Source organism: Elephas maximus, chromosome 1 (assembly GCF_024166365.1).
Source record: "Elephas maximus indicus isolate mEleMax1 chromosome 1, mEleMax1 primary haplotype, whole genome shotgun sequence".
Taxonomy (NCBI): Eukaryota; Metazoa; Chordata; class Mammalia; order Proboscidea; family Elephantidae; genus Elephas; species Elephas maximus.
Genome location: NC_064819.1, coordinates 71,108,532 through 71,126,268, shown reverse-complemented (window position 1 = coordinate 71,126,268; position 17,737 = coordinate 71,108,532). Strand labels below are relative to the sequence as shown.

The 17,737-nt window shown below is 39.8% G+C and overlaps 1 protein-coding gene across 3 annotated transcripts in view; it reads left to right on the top strand.

Moving 5' to 3' along the window:
* Positions 1 to 658: 658 nt before the first annotated feature.
* GPLD1 (glycosylphosphatidylinositol specific phospholipase D1) overlaps positions 659 to 17,737 on the top strand; it is a 59,518-nt gene continuing 42,439 nt past the window's right edge. Inside the window, exons 1-3 of one of the 3 annotated variants that reach the window (XM_049884854.1) lie at positions 659 to 876; positions 4,957 to 5,012; positions 14,622 to 14,700. In XM_049884854.1, the coding sequence (XP_049740811.1) occupies positions 780 to 876; positions 4,957 to 5,012; positions 14,622 to 14,700 (232 nt within the window). In that variant the 5' untranslated portion in view covers positions 659 to 779. The remainder of the gene's footprint in view (positions 877 to 4,956; positions 5,013 to 14,621; positions 14,701 to 17,737) is intronic. The other 2 variants (XM_049884866.1, XM_049884861.1) reach the window with 2 other exon arrangements.

Here is a 17,737-nt window from a genome sequence, read left to right as displayed (position 1 = left end):
CTCTTGTGTAATCTCAAACCAGAGTCAGTATCTGTTGCCAAATACTGAAAGAGAATCCTGTTCCAGTTCATCACCATCGAAGCTGTCCCAGCATCTGTGACTCCGGAGGCCGAGGAAGCAGGGCAACCTGATAAATGCTTGGAAAGGATGTATGAGCGATCAGCCCTCTTAAGGCGAGGTGGTTCAATGTAGCAACTACCCATCTAGACAGGCGAGTCTCTTTAGAAAGCAAAAAATATCTGGAGATAACCTGGCTTGTGTCTCCATACAGATTTCATATTACAATGAAATTCGGAGAAAACCTCAGTCAGAAAATGGTAATCTGTTTTAGATTTTAGTTCATCACTTCCCCCCGCCGCCGCCCCACCACCATGGACAGAGTTGGTTTGGTGTTCTGGTGAAGCTAAATAGTAGTTGGATAGTTGAGTTCATTGGAAAATAATGTTATTTGGAAATGAGGCTCGGTTTCCTGTGTCAATGTTCTGCTTAGAGGGAAACCAGTGGATCTCTGCAGGCAATGTGTTTTAGATTTTGGTTTATTGCTTTTTTCTCCCCCGCAAGATGGACAGGGTTTGTTTGCTATTCTGGTGAAGCTAAACAGTAGTTGGACAGTTGACTTCATTGGAAAACAATATTATTGGGAAATGAGGCTCGGTTTCCTGTGTCAGTGATCTGCTTAGAGAAGAAGCAGTGGCTGTCTGCTGGAATTTCAGAGTCTCCGAGCTGCTGAAGCCCTGAGTGATTCCCAAATCCCCGGAGGAGCCGTGAATAATGAGAGCATGTCTGCTTTCAGGTTCTGGTCCAGCCTGCTGGTTTTGCTGGGGTATCTCTGCCCTGGAGGTTCATCGTGTGGCATTTCAACACACGTAGAAATAGGTAAGTCCTGGTGCCTTGTCATGCTATTGAAAGGACAATGAATGTGTCAAAAGAATTTGAGGGAAAGATTTAATCTCTTTCCCGTGTCTTGATTCAATTTTCCTCAGCTGCATGGAGCAGCAGGATAGGGAAGAGGAGAAAGCTGTGATTGGAGTCGTCCAGGGGTGGGGACTATCCGGGTGAGTTCATTGGCGGGGAGTGGGGGGGAGCAGGTAAGCAAGAGAGTGGATGGCTCCCTAGGTATTTCTTTGGGCGGGTAAATAGCGAGTAAAAGAAAAAAAGTTTTTTTTTTTTTTTTTCTTTTACTCGCTAGAGACTGCAGCAAAGCAGAACTGATGGAATGGGCAAGAAGATAGGTATAATGTTTTAAGTGGTTGTTGCTAGTTGCCATCGAATTGATTCCGACTCGTGGCATGGCCATCCCATGTGCTCCATAGGGTTTTCAAGGCTGCGACCTTTCAGAAGTAGATTGCCAGACCTTTCTTTCAAGGTGCTTCTGGGTGGGTTCAAACTGTTAACCTTTTGGCTAGTAGTGGAGCACGTCGTCGTTTGCCCCACTCAGGGACTCCTAATATTGTAGGAGTGAGAATTTTTTGTTGTTTCCCATGCCTGAGGACAAGCATTTGCAAGTATATGAAAAGGGCTAGGTATAGCTGTGGTAGTGGGTCCCCTGAGTGAAGTGGCTTTAAAGGTGGTTGGCTTCAGGGAGGTTAAGAAGTAATATATAAAGGTGTTTGAATGGTCATCTACTTTGACATTAGAGGTGCCCAGAATGATGGCAGGAGTTGGGGAGGAGAGGGTTACAGCAAGCTGGTACCAACAACCCATGGCAAAGGTAGAGCCATCTGGATGTAGGTAGGTGTGGCAAGATTATGGCTCTTATAATAAAATGCATTTGTAATATTTTTTAACATGTGGGAAGTATGAGCCAATTTGTAATATAATTAGATATGATTATATCCTACAGCAAATTTCAGGTTAATTTCAGATATACCTGATATTCTGGGTTTTCTTTAGATAAAACCAGTAATGATTGTTTGTAGTTATATACCGCAGAACAAGATTAAAAATAAAATAGGGAAACTTGCCAGGGTGAAATAGACCTAGGTATTGAGCTACGGTAGACAAGAACCCTTAGAATTTTATGACTTGAGGTCTTTAGTCCAATTCCTTAATTTTACAGATGAGGCATCTGACCCCAGAAAGCTTCCCCAGAGTTTCCCAGCTCACGTTTTAGTGGCAGGTCTAGAATTACATGTCCTGACAGCTAGTCCTGTGTTCTTTTCATTAAACATTTACTGCTAAAAGGGAGGCAGGAGATACTGGAAAAGAGAATCCAAGGTAGGTTCTAATAACAGCTCTGCTGTAAACTAGATGTGTGATGCTGGGCAAGTCACTTTATCTCTCAATTCCTCTCCTATAAAACAAGGGAGTTGAACTTCTTAAATTTTACTGTGTCTTCCAATTCTTCCAATTCTAAGATCTGTGAAATTCCTAAAACCTGTTCTGAAGTGGAACAAGCCTAAGTGGAAATATTCCACTTTTTAATTCTTAGAGTTTAAAGATTTACACAACAGATGAAATATAATTTTTAAAAAATTTTTACTGTGCTTTAAGTGAAAGTTTACAAATCAAGTCAGTCTCTCATGCAAAAATTTATATACACCTTGCTATATACTCCTAGTTGCTTTCCCCGTGATGAGACAGCACACTCCTTCTCTCCACCCTCTATTTTCGTGTCCATTCAGCCAGCTTCTGACCCCCTCTGCTCTCTCCTCTCCCCTCCAGACAGGAGCTGCCCACATAGTCTCATGTGTCTACTTGAGCCAAGAAGCTCATTCCTCGCCAGTATCGTTTTCTATCCCATAGTCCAGTCAATCCCTGTCTGAAGAGTTGGCTTTGGGAATGGTTCCTGTCTTGGACTAACAGAAGGTCTGGGGACCGTGACCTCCGGGGTCCTTCTAGTCTCAGTCAGACCATTAAGTCTGGTCTTTTCATGAGAATTTGAGGTCTGCATCCCACTGCTCTCCTGCTCCCTCAGGGATTCTCTGTTCTGTTCCCTGTCAGGGCTGTAGTCATCAGTTGTAGCTGGGTACCACCTAGTTCTTCTGGTCTCAGGCTGATGTAGCCTCTGGCTTATGTGATCCTTTCAGTCTCTTAGGCTCATAATTACCTTGTCCTTTGGTATTCTTCATTCTCCTTTGCTTCAGGTGGGTTGAGACCAACTGATGCATCTGAGATGGCTGCTTGCTAGTGTTTAAGACCCCAGACACCACTCTCCAAAGTAGGATGCAGAATGTTTTCTTAATAGATACTCTGCCAATTGACCTAGACGTCCCCTGAAACCATGGTCCCGAAATATAAAATTTTTAATAAATTCAGATGATTACCTTTCTGTAGCAGATGCCAAATGAAGGTCCTAACAGACATTTAAAGAGTAAAATATATATTAATGTGAACATAATTGAAAGCAATTCCCAAAATAGAATCTGCACAAATTTTGAGAATTGTTTATATAAAAGGAGACTAAAATGCCAACATTTACTTAACTAATAACTTGGATGAGTTTATAAATATCTTAATTGTTCCCTTTTTCAGTTCTTATACAGGACCTAAGTGGAAGGTTTACATTTATGTAAGCTAGTTAATTATAATTGGCTTCATTTAGTGGTTTTGGTTGATAAATTAGGTTATTAACTTCCTATATGCAGGTTATTTGTGTCGATGTGGACTTGTCTTTTATGGTGTCAGTGCTTGTAATATGTTGTTGTTGTGTGCTGTTCAGTCAATTCTGACTCATGTCATCCCTTCAGGATGGAGTAGGACTGCCTCATAGGGTCTCCTAGACTGTAATCTTTACGACAACAGGTCGCCAGGTCTTTTTTCCCACAGAGCTGCTTGTTGGTTAGAACTGCCAACTGTTCAGTTAGCAGCCTAGTGCTTAACCATGGTACTGCCAGGCTCTTTGCTTATCATACAGTGGTGGTTGTATACTTTTTTTTTCTCTCTTTTTTGGAGTTCTGATGGTTCAGTGGTTAAGACCTCAGGCTGTTAACCAAAAGATCAGCAGCTCGAATCTACCAGCCCTTCCTTGGAAACACCGTGACACAGTTCTACTCTGTCCTATAGGGTCGTATGAGTTGGAATTGACTCAACAGCAACGGGTTTTATTATACTTTTTTTGTTGTTTGAATTAAATTGGATATGATTCATGATAAAATTAGGGTATCACCTTTGCATATCTCTTCAGAAAGGATGTTAGTCTTCCTATTGATTCTAAGAAGATTCAGAGTGTGGAGGAGGGCATGTACGTATTTGTGAGCGTGATTATGTAGGCGAAGTAGATGACTTGAGGTTTTTTTTGTCCTTCCAAATGGTCCAGTGATGAAAGAATGTTTGAGGATCACTGACCAGTCCGTGGTTTAGGCCCCTTATCATATTTCCTACTTAGGTTTATCTACCTCAGTGGATTGTTCTGAGGCAAAATATGATGATGGTAAATTCTATTTACTGAGATCCTACCACGTATCAACCATTGTGCTCGTCACTTTGCATTGATTTTCTGTGATTCTCTCAACAAACCTGTGAGGTGGGTATTATGTACCTGACTTTACATAAGTGAGAACTGAGACCTAGAGAGATTAAATAACTTACCCATGGTCATAGGGCTAGTTAAGTAGAAATATTAAACTACCATGCAAATTTGATTTGTATTATAATAATATAAATATTCTATGAATCTAATTATGCCTAAGAAAGATATTTTTTTGGAAACCCTGGCATAGAGGTTAAGAGCTAGGGCTGCTAACCAAAAGGTTGGCAGTTTGAGTCCCCCAGGTGCTCCTTGGAAACCCTATGGGGCAGTTCTACTGTATCCCTTAGGGTCGCTATGAGTCAGAATCGACTTGACGGCAGTGGGTTAATGAAAATTTTAAATGAGTATAAACTTAATTTCCATGTCCTGTTTCTTTGACAGTTACAACCATGGAATTATATATTTTCCTTGTCAAATGGTCTCTAGTAAGTTTCATTTTCAGTTATAGCTGAACGTAATGGATTTATGTAATTTATTTCTCTCAGGACACAGAGCTCTGGAGTTTCTCAGTCTTCAAGTTGGGAGTGTTAACTACAAAGAGGTATAAAGCTTGATTTTTCTTTTATTCCTTGTGCATTAACTTTCTTCAATAGTGCCAAACAAAAATCCTAAAAGATACTTAAACATATTTAAACAATAATTTTAGGAGTTATTTTTATGTCTCTACAAAAAACATTAATATTTTGGATTAAAAAATATATGTTCTGGAGAATGGCTTACCTCTAAGTACTACTCAAACTATGTGTACGTATATATATATGTGTATATGTGCATATGTATATGTGCATATCTGTATGTGTATATATATGTGTATATATATGTGTGTATATATATATGTTGCTGGAAGCCCTGGTGGTGTAGCGGTTAAGTGTTATGGCTGCTAACCAAAAGGCCGGCAGTTCAAATCCACCAGGTGCTCCTTGGAATCTCTATGGGGCAGTTCTACTCTGTGCTATAGGGTCGCTATGAGTCAGAATTGACTCCACGGCAATGGGTTTGGTTTTTTATACATATATGTTGTTAGGTGCTGTCAAGTTGGTTCTGACTCATAGCGACCCCTATGTACAACAGAACAAAACACTGCCGGGTCCTGTGTCATCCTCACGGTCATTGTTACATTTCAGCCCATTGTTGTAGCCACTGTGTCAGTCCATCTCACTAAGGGTCTTCCACTTTTTCACTGACCCTCCACTTTACCAAGCATGATGTCCTTCTCCAGGGACTGGTCTCTCCTGATAACATGGCCAAAGCATGTAAGGTAAAGTCTTGCCATCCTTACTTCTAAGAAGCATTCTGGTCGTACTTCTTCCAAGACAAATTTTTTTGTTCTTCTCTCAGTTCATGGTATATTCAATATTCTTCATCACCAGAATTCACAGGCATGTATATACCGTATTTTTATTTTTACACAAATAATGCCCATCTTCCATGTTTCTTTGCCAACTGCACCCTCCACTCTGTGAGGTAGTTTCGTAGGTGTGCTATGCTAATATATTTTATATTATGTAAATAATATATATTATATAAATGTTATATAAATATATAACATAAATGTTATTAATAATAGTATAAAATAATTTTAAAAAATTATGTATCTTTCCTGTTTTTATAAAGAGAGATCACATCAGAGATGAGTCATTTATTTTCTACTTCTTGTCTGTTTGTGTTGTAAAAAATTGCATCACCATGAGGAGAAGGAAGTATTTACTCAGAAATTTGCATTGGAATGTTCCTTGGACTTCTCCTCCTACTGTATTCCTGGTAGGACTATATGATGGCTCACCTCTACCCATTCTCAAGTTAGTCTAACCCGTTCAGACCCTATACACTATTTCTGACTCTGTAACTAAATATTACTTGTGACAAAGATGATTATTAAATACTTACATTTGATAAAATTGGTTAGCATTTCCTCATGATATCAGAATTGGGTCGAATTATTACCAATAAATCTTTATAATCCAGTATGAAAAGCAGGGGAGCCCTGGTGGCAGAGTGGTTAAAAGCTATGGCGAGCTAAGGCTGCTAACCAAAAGGTCAGCAGTTCAAATCCACCAGCCACTCCATAGAAACCCTATGGGGCAGTTCTACTCTGTCCTGTAGGGTTGCTATGAGTCGGAATCAATTCAACAGCAATTTTTTTTTTTTTTTTTTTACTGCAGAGCAGGGTGGCACGATAACTGAAATTTATTACATCCCAAACTACTTTTAGCCCTTGGTTTCAACTTTCTTACTTGCCAGTTTAATAGGACCTCTGTGTAAAAACAGCATTTTTATCAGATTTCCATCTTTGATAGCCCTGGTAGGAAGCAGGCAAGAGAGAGACGGGGAAGCCAGAACCTGCCTAATTCATCATGTGAAAAATCAACCCTGAGTGCGTGCAGCAGAGTGATTGCCTAGTAGAGATAAATCAAGCTTGTATTATTAGCCCAACTTTAAAACGTGAAATGGACACCAAACACTCCCTTTCAACATTGGTCGAAATTCTGATGTTGTCACTGGAAATGACTAAATGCCCTGAGTACTCACGCTTTCTTCTTTTAATTTATGAAGTAGATAGGAATTACTTTACTTTTAATAATATCAGCATGTCCCTTTTCAAAGATGAATGCTCCACTTTATATCCCCGTATGTAGGAGCCATTAATTAATATGATTAATGAGATTAAATATATTTTCAAGTGTTCATTGGCTACTTCTATTACATCTTCTGTGAACTGCCTGTGTCTTTTGCTCATTTTTCTATTAGAATATTTCTTTCTCTCTTGATTTGTAAGAATAGCTTGTTTATTACCTGTTGCTGTTACGTGTTATCAAGTCAATTTTCAAATAGAACTGCCCCCATAGGGTTTTCTAGGCTGTGTTCTGTACGGGAGCAGATTGCCCGGCCTTTTCTTCCACGGAGCGGTTGGGTGGGTTCGAACAACCACCTTTTTGGTTAGCAACCAAGAACTTAATCACTGTGGCACCAGGGCTCCTTCTTCCTACTAAGATCTGCTTTTGGTTGACCTGTCAACTCATTGGTGTAGTTTGGTGAATTCATGCAGAGGGAAGTGCCCTGCAGGATTCTAGTTGGTAGGCTGGATAGACAGATCCCCTCTGGCTGGCAAGATCTCAGCATGATCTGCACATTCAAGGCTGAGCTTTGTTGGTTCAGAGATTGTTGTTGTTTTTGTTGCTGTCAGGTTGGCTTTAACTCATGGTGACCTTATGTATAACAGAAGGAAACCTTGCCTGGTCCTGTGTCATACTCATGGTCATTGGTATGTTTGAGTCCATTGCTGTGGTTATTGAACGTTTCCTTCATTTTTGCTGACCTTCTACTTTACCAACCATGATGTCCTTTTCTAGTGATTGGTCTTCCCTGATGATGTGTCCAAAGTAAATGAGCCAAAGTCTTGCCTTCCTCGCTTCTAAGGAGCATTCTGGTTATTTTCTTATAGACTGATGTATTCATTTTTGTGGGGGTTTTCTTTTGTTAATACATCCAGAGGTGATTGCACTTCAAAGACTTGACTTACACCAAGTTCTTATATTAAACAACCCAGTTCTTATCTTACTTACATAAATAAAAAAGAGATTAATACACAAAACTGAGAAAATCAGTTTTATGATTTATAAGAACTGTAGGAATCAGTTGACTTCACACAGATGGTCATTACTGCCATGATATTTACTCTCTTTGTACAAGAATAAATAGAATAACGGTATGTTGAGCATAGAATCAGAGCAACAGGAGTTACTTGTCATCCTCTCCCAGTCCCCCCTCGCAATAGAAAAGGTTGCGTCTTTTCAATTATAAAACAATAGAAGGTCATTGTAAAATTTAAAAAAAGAAAAATCTCAGTGATAACCAGTGTAAGCATTTTGCTTTTTTTTTATTCCAGGCAGTTTCTATGCATATATTAGTACTTTTTTTCCCCAGAAAGAAACACCCTACAGACTGTTTTGACACTTGTTTTTTAAGCAATTACATGTTTTTCTATTGCCCAGAATATACCGTAATTTATTTAACTGATTCCCTGTTTTAGCTTTTTATTTTAAAACTTATAGAAAAGTTATAAAAATAAGATAAACAATTCCTATTTGCCCTTTACCTAGTTTCCTCAATTGTTGACAGCTTACTATATTTGTCTTCTCATTCTCTATTTATACATATTGTAATATGTATATAACATGTATATGTATTAGTTGCTGACTTGATAGTCATTGTCTTTTCACACATCGTTCTTTGTTTTCCAAAAACAAGGACACTTTAGTACATAACCATAGTATAATCATCAAAATCAGGAACTCAACACTGAAATAACTCTATCGCCTAGTTCTGAGACCTCATTCAAATTTTACCGGCTGTCTCAGCAATTTCCATTATGGGTACAGACCAATCCAAGCTCACATCTTGTATTTAGTTATGAATTCTCTTTGGCCTCCTCCAATCTAGGACAGCTCCTCAGGCCTGCTTTACAATGACCTTGACTTTTTTAAAAGTATAGTCCAGTAACTGTAGAATCTACCTTAATTTGGTTTTGTCTGATGGTTCCTCCTGATTAAATTTTCCTGGAGGTTATCTGTTTTTGGCAAGAAAATCATAGAACATTGAAATGATGTTGTATTCTTACATCCTATCAGAAGGCAAGCAATGGTAATTTGTCCCATTACTGGCGATGTTAACTTTCATTTTGGGTATTGTATTTTTCAGTTCTAATATTTCCATTTGGTTCTTTTTTATATTTTCTATTTCTTTGCTGAGACTTTTTTTTCTTTCATTTGTATCAAGCATGTTTGTAATTGCTCACTGAAGCATTTTTATGATGGCTATTTTAAAAAATATGTCAGATAATTCTAATTTTTCTGCCATCTCAGTGTTGATAGCTAGTGATTGTCTTTTTTCATTCAGTTTGAGATCTTCCTGGTTCTTGGTAGGACGAGGGATTTTTGATTGAAATCTGGACATTTTGGGTATTATGTTACGAGGCTCTTGATCTTATTTAAACCTTCTCTTCTGTTTTCCTCTTGACACCACTCCAGGAGGAGAAGGAGGGACACTATTTTCTTACTGCTAAAAAATGCCAGTTTATCTGTCTGAGAGGAGTAGAAATGCCTAGTTGCTGCTCCCGTCCATGACTTCCAGGAGTTCCCAAGTGGTGCAAATGGTTACACACTTGGCTGCTAACTGAATGGTTGGAAGTTGAAGTTTGCCCAGTAGTACCTAAGAAAGGCCTGGCAATCTACTTCCAAAAAATCAGCCATTGAAAATCTACGGAGCACAGTTCTACTCTAACACACATGGGGCCACCATGAATTGGAGTCGACTCAAGGGCAAGTGGTTTTCCACTGACACCAGAGGGTGGGGGTATCCTCCTTACTGTGGGGGAGGTCACGAAAGTCCTGACTGTCCCCTGGGCCTCCTTTGACACCACCATTAATTTATGATTAATGAGATTAAATATATTTCGAAGCGTTTATTGGCCGTTTGTATTAACCCTTCCGTGAATTGCCTGTGTCTTTGGTTCATTTTTCTATGAGAATATTTCTTTCTATCTTATTTGTAAGAATAGCTTATTTACAGGCAGTCCCTGGGTTATGAATGTCTTACTTATGTACAACTAGTATTTACAAACCAACCCCTGGAAAGCCTATTATATCAAAAATTTGGCATACATACAATGGTTCATAATAATAAATGACCACTACTTTGGGATCCTTATCAAAACACTGTTATTATTACTGTATGATTATGTTAAAGATGTTTCAATGTATCTGGAAGTGTTTCTTTAATGTTTTGATGCATAGAAAGGTACACTATATACTAAGACAAACATTGGACTAACTGATGTTAGATACGAACTGTTCCTAAATGTTCTGATGTTTGGTTTAAAGATAGATTTAGGAACGGAACTCGTTCGTAATCTGGGGACTGCCTGTATTAGAGAGATTAGCCCTTCATCTATCAAATGATTTCCTTGGTTATTTGTTTTTCTTTTAAACATGTAAATATATTTCTGGTCTTTTTACCATGCAGAACTCTTAGGATTTTTATGTAGCTAAATCCGCCCATTATTTTACAGTGCTGCTTGTGTGTTATGCTTACAAAAATCATTCCCACTCCAAAATGATACAATTGTTCACTTAAATTTTGCCCTGTTAATTTATGGCTCCAGTTTTTTTTTTTTTTTTTTTTCTATTGTGGTAAAAATATGTATTACCAAACATTTGCCAATTCAACAATTTTTACATGTACAATTCAGTGACATTGATTATGTTCATCATTAGTGTAACTATCACCATTATCCTTTTCCAAGTTATTCAACCACCACGAACAGAAACTCAGTCCCCCCCAAGCAATGACTCCCCCTTTCCTTCTCCCCCCACCCCCTGGTAACCACTAATAAACTTTGGTCTCTATACATTTGCTTATTTCATATAAGAGGGATCATATAATATTTGTCATTTTGTGACTGACTTATTTAACTCAGCATGATTTTTCAGATTTCATGTGACTCTGCTTTTGACATTTAACTCTCTAAGCTCTTTTGTGTTTATTTTGACATAAAGCATGATGGGGTCCAATAACAGGGATCTGTTATTGGTACTGTTAATTTCAATCAGTGTCATCTAGGCTAAGCATGGATTCCTCCACGCACAAAGAGTAAGCTAGATATACTCATAGATATTGGGGTTGTGCCAACACCCTTTGCTAATTACTCAGTCCTTTACTCATCTCTCTCATATGTAAGAAGGTCCTTGGGTACACAAATAATTTCCACTCGACTACTGTCTTAGTTATCTAGTGCTGCTATGACAGAAATACCACAAGTTGATGGCTTCAACAAACAGAAGTTTATTCTCACAGTCTAGTAGGCTAGAAGTTCAAATTTAGGATGTCAGCTCCAAGGGAAGGCTTTCCCTCTCTGTTAGCTCTGAAGAAGGTCCTTGTCATCAATCTTCCCCTGGTCTAGGAGCTTCTCAATGCAGGGACCCTGGGTAAAGAACACGCTCTGCTTGTGGCACTACTTTCTTGATGGTATGAGGTCCTTCTGTCTTTCTGCTCACTTCTCTCTTTTATATCTCAAAAAAGATTGACTCAAGACATGACCTAATCTTGTAGATTGCCTGGCTCATTAATATAATTGCCACTAATCTTACTTCATTAACATCATAGAGATAGGATTTACAACACATAGAAAAATCACATCAGATGACAAAATGGTGGATGATCACACAGTACTGGAAATCATGGCCTAGCCAAGCTGACAGGTATTTTAGGCCGACACAATTCAATTCATGACCACCACTAACCTAAAGTTTGGACCCACCCAGTGCTGCCTGGTGATCTGCTTCCATAAAGATTACAGCAAGAAAACCCTACAGAGCTCAGTTCTACTCTGTAACACATGAGGTTGCCGTGAGTCAGAACCAACTCAATGGTAACGAGTTCTTTTTTAATCATAGATTAAACTATTATGTATGTTTGAGCCTGTTTCTGTACTCACTGTTATGATTTATTCATCTAGCTATCTCTTTTGGTGCCAATATCATGGTATTTTAATTTCTCTGGCTTAAAAATACATTTTTATATCTGAAGGATACATCCTCCCTCAATACTCTTCTTTTTATTCCAGCAGTTTCCTATTTTGTGCCTTTATTTTTCAAATTTACTTCGGGATTATTTTGTCAAGTTAAATAACATTATCTATCTCACCAGAGATAGACTGAACAAGTTTTAGTACATATAAAGTACTTAAAACGGGGGCTGATAAAGTAAATATTCAATAGAGTTAATTATTATTTTCAAGTGACAAAAGTCCAACTCAAGCTGTCTTTAGAAAAAAGGGCAGTTTACTGGTCCATGTAGCTGATCATCCAGGGGTAGAGTACTCTATCTTTCTCTGTGGGTAGGACATCTACAGCTCAGGACTCATATCCTCAAAGCTCAGCAGCCCCAAAGGAAAGAAGGTGTCTTCCACAGAGCTCTACCTGAGAAGTCTTGGGGAAGGTTCTGATCCAAATAGCTTGGATCAAATATATATCTCTGAGCCAGACTGTGGTGGGGCATAGATATACTGGCCGTTTACCCCACCTGGTCAAACTGGAATGGGTTCATCTCTCTAGAAAGAGGGGAATGGAATGCTGGTCAGAAGAAGCAAAAGAAATAAAACAAACAAAAAACCCCAACAAAACAGACGATGCTATATTTCTTTATTTTTTAAGTTTTTTTGGAGGTGCTTTTATTTCTTCTTGGAGCCGCGGTGGTGTAGTAGTTAAGAGCTACAGCTGCTAACCAAAAGGTTGGCAGTTTGAATCCACCAGATGCTGCTTGGAAACCCTATGGGGCAGTTCTACTCTATCCTATAGGGTCACTATGAGTCAGAATCGACTCAACAGCAGTGGGTTTGCTTTTTTGTTTCCTCCATATATGATCCACATGCTAATACCTCTCATGGTGGTTCGAACCTATTCAAAGGCACGTAGGAAGAAAGGCCTAGCAATCTTCTTCCAGAAGGTCACAGCCATGAAAGCCCTGTGGAGCTCAGTTCTACTCTGAAATGCATGGGGTTACCATGAATCAGAACTAACAGCAACTGGTTTGGTTTTTAGTTTTGGTATTGGAGTTCGCTGGTAGATAGTGGAAACCACTCTGGCTAGCAGCAAAAAGGGGCTCACTGCCAGGAATTTGGTGCTTATAGATCTTTTATGGGGACTGAAGGAGCAGGCTCTGGGATGAGCGTCCAGAACAATACATGGGACTGGCGAGCCAAGAAATGCTACCCATGCCATAATCAAGGAGCCACTGCGCCATTTACTAGCTCCAGGTTCAATTGTTTCGTACATGGTTAGGGAATTAAGAAGCTACCACCTTGACTATAAGCTCCAGGACCTCATCACCTCAGTCAAAATCCTCACCAGCAAACACTGGGACAACTGCTATTACTTTTGCATAAAAACCAAACCCTCTATGCTAACTGAAGAACAGAAGGGGTAGAAGTGGGCTGCATGGTGGAATCTGGACCACGTCAGACCCTGAGTTGTGAGACAGTCTCGGAAATGTCTTTGGTTTTCCAGCCTCCAGCAAGCACCTGTTCCTGGGTGATGCAAATGTTTAACTTACTCAGCTACTAACCAAAAGGTTGAAGGTTCGAATCCACCCAGGGGTGCCTCAGAAGAAAGACCTAGCAATCTACTTCTGAAAAAATCAGCCACAAGCAGACACTGTAGTAGCACAGTGCTACTGTGACACACTTGGGGTCACCATGTGTTGGAATTAACTCGACAGCAACTGGTTAGCTTGCAGCTAGCACACCAACAAACCAAAGGAGAAAAAAAAAACCCATTGCCGTTGAGCCAATTCTGACTTCTAGTGACCTGATAGGACAGTATAGAACTGCCCCATAGGGTTTCCAAGGAGCAGCTGGTAGATTTGAACTACTGACTTTTTGGTTAGCAGTCACAGCTCTTGACCACTGCACTGCCAGGACTCCAAGACACGCCACAAGAGGGTTCAAGTGGAGTTGAATGAGGGGCCTACCCAGGAAGACTATTTAAAAGAAAGCCCCCACCGTCTGACATCACATCCGTTTAAAAGAGACAGGATACTTTCTTTTAACCTTCCCAGTAGTATGAAGGACATAATCTTATATACGTAAAGCACAGGTAGCAACTATAAACCAACATACATTCGAATTTTTCTCATTTCAGTGAGGATTAATAAAAATCTTAGAAAATTCAGGTCTGGTCAATGAAATAGCCTTGGGGAGATATGGCTATAGTGGGTGGATGGAGAAAATGAAAGGTGAAATTCAAGTAGGTGACTTTTGCCAGTTCTTAATTAGTCCGCCAGTGTTTGGTAGGAAAGAAATGATGTTACATATTGTAGTGTATTGTCTGGGATTATGCATGGCTTTCTATCTTTCCTTTCCCTTCCCCTTCCCCTTCCCTTTTCCCCACCCTCCTCCCTTCCTTCCTCCCTTTCTCCCCTCCTTCTCTCCCTCCCTCCCTTTCTCCCATCCTCCCTTCTTTCTTTTTTTCTCCCTTCCATCCCTACCCCTCCTTCCCCCAGAGTTCCAGCATCTCATAGGTAGAAATTGACTGGGCCTGCGTTTCCCAGGCTGTTGACTCTTGCACACTCATCTCTTTATTTTCCTGTTCCTCAGCTGTTGCTTGAACACCAGGATGCCTATCAGGCTGGAACCGTGTTTCCCGATGCTTTTTACCCCAGCTTCTGCAAAGGAGGTAAGACAAAGGTTTGCATACCAAACGATGTCACTTTTACTTGGCTAATAGGAATGGCTATGAGTTTTAAAAATACAATAGCATATTATATTTCCCACTATTGTTGGCCAAAGACTTATTTCACATAAGTGCTCTTTCCATTTAACTGAAACTTACTTAAGCATATAAATTTCTGAAAATTTAAATTTTTTTGATGAAAACCATTCTAAGTGTCCTAACTTGATTCACCACCTGTGGCATAGGAGAAAACTTTTGCGAGAGATTGAAAGGGCTGAGCTTTGGTTCCTTCTATATTGCGTTTTAACATGTGACCTTGGATTAGTGAGAAATCAGAAACGTCAACTGAAGGGAAGGATTATAAAATATATAATGGTGACAAAACCAAAACGAAACCCATTGCCACGGAGTTGATTCTGTCCCTGTGGGACAGAGTGGAACTGCCCCATAGAGTTTCCAAGGAGCACCTGGTGGATTTGAACTGCCGACCTTTTGGTTAACAGCCGTAGCTCTTAACCACTACACCACCAGGGTTTCCAAGCAATTTGAATTTAGACTCCTCTTAGATGTTTATGAATTTTTTCAAATCTTTTACTGTTGTCTCATACATATCTAATTCAACAGTAGGAGTTTTAAATTATTTATTTATTTTTGTTGTTGTTTTGCTCTCCTTTTTTAGTGATTCACTTTTATTATATCTTTCCAAAGCATTTAATTTTCTTAGATACCTATTTTTCAAGTAAATAGTTCTTTGTTTCTGTACTCATATTTCATCAGTTTACCTAATATTGAATTAAATTCTATGATTACGATAACAAAGGTAACTGGCACAAACAGGATTAGAAGCAGACCTCACTGACTCTTGCTAAACTACACTGCAATTTGTCTTGCTTGCTGTCAGCATCTAGCATGTTCCAGGGTGTTAGTTTTCGTTTTCTTCCCATCGGTTATTTGATCAACCTAGCAATTTAGTTAAGTGGAAGTTGGCCAAAAGAGATCCCAACCCAAACCCACTGCCACAGAGTCAATTCCGACTCATAGCAACCCTCTAGGACAGAGTAGAACTGCCCTCATAGGGTTTCCAAGGCTGTAAATCTTTATGGAAGCAGACTGCCACATCTTTCTCCTATGGAACAGCTGGTGAGTTTGAACCACTCATCTTTTGGTTAACAGCTAAGTGTATTAACCACTTCGCCACTAGGGATCCTTAAAGAGCTACAAAAAAAAAACCCCAACAACACTCAAACCTGTTACTGTCAAGTCGATTTCGACCCTATAGGACAGAGTAGAACTGCCCCATACAGTTTCCAAGGAGCATCTTGTGGATTTGAACTGCCGACCTTTTGGTTAGCAGCTGTAGCTCTTAACCAGTATGCCACCAGGTTTTCCTAAAGAGCTATAGCTCACATAATTCTGGATTCTTACTGAACTGATGCCTTTGAATTATGGTGTTGGTGAAGAATACTGAATATACCACGGACTGTCGGGAGAACGGACAAATCTGTCTTGGAAGAAGTACAGCCAGAATGCTCTTTGGAAGCCAGGATGGCAAGACTACGTCTCACGTATTTTGGACATGTTATCAGGAGCGATCAGTCCCTGGATAAGGACATCATGCTTGGTAAAGTAGAGAGGGTCAGCAAAAAAGTAGAAGACCCTCACTGAGATGGACTGACACAGTGGCTGCAACAACGGACTCAAATATAGCAATAATTGTGAGAATGGCGTAGTGCTGACCGGTATTTCCTTCTATTGTACATAGAGTCACTATGAGTTGGAACCAACTCTATGGCACCTAACAACAACAACAACAACGTTGTATTCTAAAGAATAGGAATTATTAGAAATTTTATCTCTAGTAAAAATGTGGGAGCAAATAAAATTTCTTAATTACAAGTTAATTTCTTTGAAAATAGCTTTCAGAAAAACCAATGCTTTAAAAAACTGGTTGGGCAATTTTTACTTTAGCAACAGCATAAGTAATTGTACTGAGGGACCGGAACTCTGGACTTTAGCTTTCCACTGCTCCACTGACATTTGGCACCCTATGAGTTTGGCCTTTGGAGGTTTAGAATAGAGACCAGTTTCTGTCTTTCCTTCCTCTCCTGTGGGAATGAAGAGGTGCATGGGGCACCCACTGGCCCACTCAGATGCTGCTGGGGTCAATGTTCACTGGGGTCCATGCCATCTGAAAACAACTGTTACAAATACAAATTCTTGAAAGCCTTTGGAGTAGCTGCTTCTATTTTTTACGCTTTTAGGGAGGCTGCCTGGTATGGACAAAGAAGATTAAAAAAAAAAAAAAAGATTGTCTCCTTAGCTTTCTATCTAGTTGCAGTTGCTGTCCAGCCAACTCCAACTCATGGTGCCCCCATATGTGTAGGAGTATGTAATGGATTGAATTGTGTCCCCCCAAAATATGTGTCAACTTGGTTAGACCGTGTGTAGTTGTCCTCCGTTTTGTGACTTTCATATGTGTTATAAATCATAATCTCTGCCTGTGGTTAAAAGGATTACTCAGGTCACCTCCCTGATCCAAAAGGGAGTTTCCCTGGGGTGTGGCCTGCACCACCTTTTATCTCTCAAGACATGAAAGGAAAGAGAGGCAAGCAGAGTTGGGGACCTCACACAACCAGGAAAGCAGTGCCAGGAGCAGAGCACGTCCTTTGGACCCAGGGTCCCTGCACCTGAGAAGCTCCTCGACCAGGGGAAGATTGAAGACAAGGACCTTCCTCCAGACCTGACAGAGAAAGAATGCCTTCCCCTGGAGCTGACACCCTGAATTTGGACTTTTAGCCTACTTTACTGTGAAGAAATAAGTTTCTCTTTGTTAAAGCCATCCACTTGTGGTATTTCTGTTATATCAGCACTAGATGACCAAGACAGAGTAGAACTGTGCTCCACAAAGTTTTCAATGGTTGATTTTTTCAGAAGTAGATCCCTAGGGCTTTCTTCCAAGGTGTCTCTGGGTAGACTTGAACACCAGCCTTTTGGTTAGCAGCCAAGCATGTTAACTGTTTGCTCCATCTGGGGACTTCTC